A 7,616-nucleotide genomic window follows, 5' to 3' on the forward strand; every position below is an offset into this window, starting at 1 on the left:
GACCTTTATAGTCTAGTCTATTCGGTCCTTTATTAGTGATGTTAGGGGGAAAAAGACTTGGTCAAAAACAATATTTACTATAGCAAATTAGCAAATTAGGGGGAAAAATATTTGAGCAAACGATATCATTAGAAAGAGATTAGACTCCAATGACATACTAAAAGGGGTTAAATTGTAAAATACTATATAGTATGTTTTTATATAATCAGTGTTTATCTCTTCATCTTTTTAACAAAAAGTGAGAATTATGAGCGAATAATTAATTACCGGATTAGCAAAACCAACCCCACAGCCAAGAAGAATCCTTCCAATAATAAGCATAGCCAAATTCTGAGCAGCAGCATTTAGTACAACTCCGATGGTGAAAAAACAACCGGCGATTAACATCGTTAATCTCCGACCAAGTTTTCTTGTCGTGTAAGAAGCAAAAAATGTCGCCGTTAATCCGGCTAAATATAAAGATGAAGTAAATAATTGTAGGCCTTGATTATCGTATTTGCAGTAATTACTGTCTAAACCTTTTTCCTTTGTTCTCTTGTAAACCGTTGGGAAGAATTTTTGTAAAAATGGATCCATTGATGTAACACCACCTGTATTTTCCAACAAAAAAAAAAAACAGCATTCTATATTATTATTTGTACTATTCATTTTTTTAATTTTAAATCACTTACTAAAAGTCCTGATTCTTACACTGACACCTTGGATGGTTTGTTATATTGTATTGTATTATAGTTTAAATATAATATTTGTTTTTATTGTTATTTAAATTTTTATTGTATTTTATTATTTAAATTTATTGAGACTTATTTTGTGTAACGATTGATTTAATGTGATCGCGTCTTTACCTTAATATTTTCTTCTCGTTTTGTCATTTACCCTATAGCTTCTTGTAGGTTTATTATCCGACATTATGTAACGAGTTATTCAAATATTGTAATAACAATAGAGTATGATATAATACAATATGATACATTATGAAACAATATATAACAAAGTCACGTAAACAGCAGAGTGTTTTATACTCTAACTAGATTCAAAAACAAAGGAGGGAAGAACTTTAAGAATTATAGGAAGACAAATAAAGAAATGCTAAAAAGTGTTAAGATTTTGCAACGTCATGATCATCATCATTAATATAAAGGTAACAACTAAAAATAGGTTTATTACAAGGAAGAAAAAATTGAAAAGGGATCATAATAAAAATATAATTTAATTACCAGAAACTCCAATATCATAACCAAACATAAGTCCTCCAGTAGCAGCCATAATACAAGAAATGATAAGAATTGGTGTGATTTTAGCCTCGAATTCCGTGCCCCCGTCGCGGCCGGTGATCGAAAGTCCTCCACCAGCCATCGTGTAGCTAAATTTCCGGCTTCAAATGAAGTAGTTAATACTAACTAAGAAGAAGATGGTTTAATTATTTATATAATGAAAGAGGATTGATATTAATTGTGATGGAAATTATGGGGAAAACAGGAAGGAGGAAGATTAACAAGCCACCAGAATCTTTACACGTAGATTATATGTGAGTTGACAAACTTAGGCTGTGTACTAGTCAACTCATATGTATGTTAGTGATATTTTGTGCACTCCTATTTCTTCTATAAAAAAAAAAAAAGTTGTGCTACGTTTGTCATTGAGTCCGGAATCTAAATAAGCCACAAAAAGATAAAAGTGATTAAAATAAGTCACTATTCTAGTAAGTAACTGAAATAGGCTTAGTGGAAGAAAATTTTTTGTTTTATGCCATATTTCAAACGTTTTCCGTTAGTCTCATAACGTGTATATTTTAATATATAACAAAACTATTTTTTATACCTTGTAACTTACACTTTGTAAAGTGAAAGTTTTTCATACACTTTATAAAGTGGAAGAAAAAATTATGTGTAAAACAGAAATATTTTTCACGTTTTGCATTAAATTGTATCTCTTTATGAAGCTTTATAGTGTTTGTCATACAATTATATTGATTTGGCATATCATAAAAACGAAAAAAAAACATTACATTATGTATTTTTATTTTTTTATTCTGAAAACTCCTCCAAGCTCTATTTAAGGACGTTCAAACCACTACAAGAAAAGTGTGGATTATTTAGCGATTTTCCTACGGATTGTATACGAAAATTCGTAGGAAACTTAGTTTCCTGCGGATTTTCCTACCAAAAATAATCCGATGGTAAAACCTTCCTAGGTAATTATTTCCTGTGAATTTCAAAATTCCGCAAGTAATTTACCTAGGAATTTATATTTCGCATGTAAATTACTTGCGGATTTTCTTGCAAAAAATAATATAGGTAATTTGGATTGGGATTAAGGGTTAACCATTTAATATGGGTAGATCAGGTACTTCAATCTTCAGTCAAGAACTTTTTCAAATATCACCTTGATTGTGTATGTTCAACATTTTCTCTCTCAATCGATCTAGTCATACCTCCTTTGTAATTGATAATGTTAACTCGTGATATTCTAAATAATGACAAACTAAACTCATATCGCAGGGAATCAAGGAACGAGATCTAGATAATAATATGGATCAACAGCCTCACCCAAGGAGGAAGATGGATTCAGTATGGATAATGATCAGCAACTTCACCCAAAAAGGAAAATGGATTCTGGATATTGATACAAATCAGCAGCTTCAACCAATTAGAGATGGATTGATTCAATCAAATCAATTTAAAAGATTGACTCAATCAGATGACAATCCAACTAGGACCATATCAATTTGGTGAAGTCAAAAAGGGAAACAGGCAAAAGTCAAGCAATCAAGATGACAAGAAGATCAAAGGAAAATCACACTATGATCACGAAAGATCAAGCTGTGATTCCAAGCAGCAAACCCATATTCACACCAGACTCTGTTTCAAGGTAGAGAAAACACCGCTGCAACCTAATCAAGGAAAAGTCATACTCAATCAAGGAAACGTTACAAATCCTTGATTAAAGGAAACTCCCTTGACTTTTCCATTAGAGCAAAAATCATTGCACTACTCAACATATAAATAAGGACCCGGATCAACAGCTGAAAGTGCGCAACTTCACTTGAACTTACGATGTAATCTTTTTTCATCTTTTATAAAGCTTTGTACACTTTGAGTGAACTATTGAAAAAAGAAAAAGAGAAGGAAAGATACTGAGAGTAGGTTATACAAGTAGAGGTCGTGTCAAGATATAGAAACTCTGATTTGAATATCATATTGGATTCAAGGTCAAACTCACAATATAACAATAGTTCTCTTCAAGCTCTAAAGGAAACCCTTGAGACCCAAGGGGATTGGAAGTAGGTACCACGTCGGTGTTTCGAACTAGTATAAAATATCTTGTGTTAATTTACATTCGGCTCTTACTCTTATTTTATACTGTAATTGTTGAAGTGTGTGACTATCTCATCTAAATGTTTAAGTTGTTATATAGAGCACACTTTTATTATTTAATTATATTCTCAACACGCCCCTCACGTGCGGGGTTGATTTGTTTTCATGGGCAAGCACGTGGACATTCTTTTTAATTTTGGGTGGCGGTGAGATTCGATCTCAGGACATTTGTCTGCTCTGATACCATGTTAAATTGGTGAAACAGAGTTTCGATCTTATTCTTAATGAAAGAGCAAGGCGCTCTTTTATAGATACAAAGTACAGGAACAACCGATGTGGTTAACTCCTACAAGGACATAAATTTTATACCTAGAAGAGTCATATACGATACAAACTGTATACTAGATCTTTTCAATTCAAAATTCAAACTAATGCATATCTATAACTAACTACCAATACACTATTACGCCCCCTCAAGTTGGAGCATGAAGGCCCCGAATGCCCAACTTGGCAATTAATATTTGAAAATGGTGCATGCGCACCTAAAGCTTTAGTAAAAACATCAGCAAGTTGATGTTATGTTGAAATGTGATGACAAACCAACAAACCCCGTTGAATACAATCCCGAACTAAATGACAGTTCACCTCAATGTGCTTAGTCCGTTTATGATAAACTGGATTGTTAGCAATATGACGTGCGGCTTGACTAACACAATATAAAGAAATGGGATCCAAACGAGGGACATATAAGTCTAAAAGTAATTGGCGTATCCAAATGATCTCACAAGCAGTTGTCGCCATTGAACGGTTTTTTACTTCAGCAGAAGAACGTGACACTATTACATGTTTCTTACTCTTTCATGAAATAGGTGAATGATCAAGAAATATAATATACCTACTGGTTGAACGACGGGTGAGTGGACAACTTGCTCAATGTGAATCACAAAATCCTTTTATAGATAAAGGACTTGATATTGAAAGGAAAATACCGTGGCCTGGTGCAAGCTTTAAATTACGCAATATTCGGAAGGCAGCTAACCAATGATTTTGTTGAGGCTGGTACATGAATTGAGACAACAAGTGAATTGAATAACAAATATCATGCCTAGTAACGGATAGATAAATCAGCCTCCCAACTAATCTGCGAAAGGGCTCAGGATTCTGCAGAGAAGAACTTTGCTAAATGGTGATGTTGCTCCATGGGAAATTTCACTGGTTTAGATGTCATCATGCCCGTTTCTTTTAAAATATCCAGCGTGTATTTTCGCTGTGAAAGTACTATTCCTTCTGAACTGCGAGCAACTTCTAGACTAAGAAAATACTTTAGAGGACCCAAATCTTTTATAGAAAACCAGGATGCTAAGTAGCTCTTCAAAGCTTTCAAATTGAATGAATCATTGGTGGCAACGATCACATCATCTATATATACAAGAATGGCTGCAAAAGAATTTCCTCGTCGATAAAAAAATAAAGAAGTATCAGCCTTGGATTGTGTAAAGCCAAACCTTAAAACAACATTAGAAAACTTAGCAAACCACCGCCTTGAGGCCTGCTTTAATCCATAAAGTGTCCGTCGAAGGCGACAAACTCTATTATCTTCGGCTGACAAATATCCAGGTGATGGTTGCATGTAAACTTCTTCATGTGAATCTCCATGAATAAAAGCACTATCCACATCCAATTGATGGAGATTCCAATTTCGCACAGTTGCAACAGCTAAAAGGGTACGAACTATAGTGAGTTTGGCAACTGGAGCAAACGTTTCATTATAATCAAAATTTTCTACTTTGTTGTAGCCTTTAGCGACAAGGTGCGCCTTATATCGCTCAATTGATTTATTAGAATTAAACTTAATTTTGTAGACCCATTTACCACCAATAGCAAAATCTACTGGGAGATGTTCTAAGGTTTTGTTCAAGTACTTCCAGCTCTTTTCTCATGGCCTGCTTCCAGTGCTCCACCTGTACTGCTTGTTTGTAAGATGTTGGCTTATTATGGTGGGTAATGGCCGAAAGAAAACATATATGAGCTGTGGAAAAATTGGAGTAGGAAACATAATGACATAAAGGATAAGTTGGATCAATACCTGTGCAAGATGTGATGGATGAGCCTGAAGAAGAACCTTTATTATTGTTTGGAAGATTGACTAGAAAATCTTTAAGATGAGTTGGTTGGGTTTCGATGCGTTGAGGTCGAGTTGGAACAGTGGGTGTTCTTGATGGTTTAATAATCTAATCTTGTGATTGTTGGAGATTTATATATGGTGTCACTTGGAGCTAAGGTTGGCAATTGGACAGGACCGGTTTTACCGAAATCGGTCCTCGTTATCAGATTTAGTTATCGGAACCGGGTCTTAACGAAAATTTCCAAATGTTCCGTCTGGTCCCTTAGTTACCGGATAGGAACCGGTTTGGACCAGACCGAAACCGGTTCTTACCAGATCATTGTGTATCGGTAATTTTTTTTATTTTATTAACTTTAATTATTATATAATATTATATTATTAATTAATAAAATTATATTATTAAAAAACTTCAATTTAAAACTTTAAACTGTAAAGTTACTTTAAAGTTTCAGTTGAATTTAAGTTTAAACTTTAAACTTTAAAGTTTAAATTTTAAAGTTTATATTGAATTTAAAGTTTAAAATTGACTTTAAAGTTTAAAGTTTAAAGTTTATATTGAATTTAAAGTTTAAAATTGACTTTAAAGTTTAAAGTTTAAAGTTTATATTGAATTTAAAGTTTAAAATTGACTTTAAAGTTTAAAGTTTAAAGTTTATATTGAATTTAAAGTTTAAAATTGACTTTAAAGTTTAAAGTTTAAAGTTTATATTGAATTTAAAGTTTAAAATTGACTTTAAAGTTTAAAGTTTAAAGTTTATATTGAATTTAAAGTTTAAAATTGACTTTAAAGTTTAAAGTTTATATTGAATTTAAAGTTTAAACCTTAAAATTCAATTTTATATTAAAGTTTAAACTAATATTAAAATAGTTGAAAATTAAATTTCTAAAATGACTTGGATTAAATATAAGAGACTATTTTAAAAGAAAATCAAGGCGAATAGCCGTATATTTATTCAAATAAATAAATTGTACAATACAAATATTAGAAAGAGACAAAGAGTACATAATCTAGGTATTGAATATTACTTATTGTACTAACAATTGAAACTCTTTTTAAAATCTTTTCGTAACTTTTGTATCATTTCAAAAGAAACATTTTTTGGAACTTGTATTTGTCGTTCTTCTTCCATTTCTTCCATATCATCATCACTATTATCACCAAATATTTCATGTTCTATTTGGTTATTTAATTGTGGTAGTTCGGTATTTCTTCTTTCGATATTGACCCAATCTCGAAACAACACCGATATTTCCAAACTATCATTTGCTAATGAATATCGATGATCTCCAATCATAAATCTTGCCGCACTAAAGGCTTGCTCCGAAGCGACCGATGATGCTTGAATTGCTAGCACATCTCGAACAATCCTAGCAAGGGTCGGAAATTGATTTTCACGATTCTTCCACCATACTAATATTGGAGCTTGAAGTTGTCCTTCTTCATGCCTAATCTTTTCCCGTGCCTGATTGAAATATAAATCAAAATCATTATTAGTAGATGATTCAAGCTCAAGATAATCATCCATCCAATCATCCGTATCATCACTTCTAGGTTTACAAGATAGAGGTTCAACTATTGGAATATTTTCAATAGATTTATATGTATTATATAACTCTCTAGCTTTTATATATATATGCTACTTTTACAATCTTCAACACTAGGAGTTTTATCATCTTTAATTTCTAAATTTGCATAAATCTTTTCAACCATTCTTTCAACACCTTTTAATTTGTAATTTGGGTTGAAAGTAGTAGCAGTCAAATAGATTTGAAGAATAGGGAAAGAATATTTTTAAAATTTTTCAATCATAAAAGTAAGGGAATTTTCAAATCGATCTTTTCTTTTATATTTTGCAAATTCAGATGAAATAGCACAAATATTTAACTAAAACAGAAGAAATAGTTGGATAATATTGACCAGAAGCAGCATTTGTTGCTTTAATAAAAAACAACTTAAAAATTCAATAAGTTCTTTTGTATTTTCCCAATCTTCATAGCCAATTCTCAAATTCGGGTCCGCATTATGAGCATTAAAAACTAATTGTACCGGCTCTTGATTAATATAATGTCACGACCCAAGATCACCCCCTAGTCGTAACCGGCGTACTCGACCTCGAAGAGGTCTAATACAAGCCTCTTAGCATTCATTCATCGCATAGACACTAAAACCATAA

General features: G+C 32.2%; 1 protein-coding gene across 1 annotated transcript; it reads right to left on the bottom strand.

Annotated features, from left to right (window-relative positions):
• Positions 1–228: 228 nt before the first annotated feature.
• LOC102599749 (sugar transport protein 13-like) lies at positions 229–1,447 on the bottom strand. Its single transcript, XM_006359873.2, has 2 exons — positions 1,218–1,447; positions 229–590 (listed from the first exon to the last, which is right to left on the bottom strand). Exons 1-2 carry the CDS (start codon positions 1,354–1,356, stop codon positions 229–231), a joined length of 501 nt encoding a protein of 166 aa, XP_006359935.1. The 5' UTR covers positions 1,357–1,447.
• Positions 1,448–7,616: the final 6,169 nt, after the last annotated feature.

This window comes from Solanum tuberosum, unplaced genomic scaffold, assembly GCF_000226075.1.
Source record: "Solanum tuberosum cultivar DM 1-3 516 R44 unplaced genomic scaffold, SolTub_3.0 scf00309, whole genome shotgun sequence".
NCBI lineage: Eukaryota > Viridiplantae > Streptophyta > Magnoliopsida > Solanales > Solanaceae > Solanum > Solanum tuberosum.

Bases quoted from the DNA above. Each gene is read 5' to 3' on its own strand.
- LOC102599749 (XM_006359873.2), bottom strand. From the start codon at position 1,356: ATGGCTGGTGGAGGACTTTCGATCACCGGCCGCGACGGGGGCACGGAA. The intron at 591-1,217 runs GTAATTAAATTA...TGGAAAATACAG, and splicing joins TTATGATATTGGAGTTTCTG to GTGGTGTTACATCAATGGAT.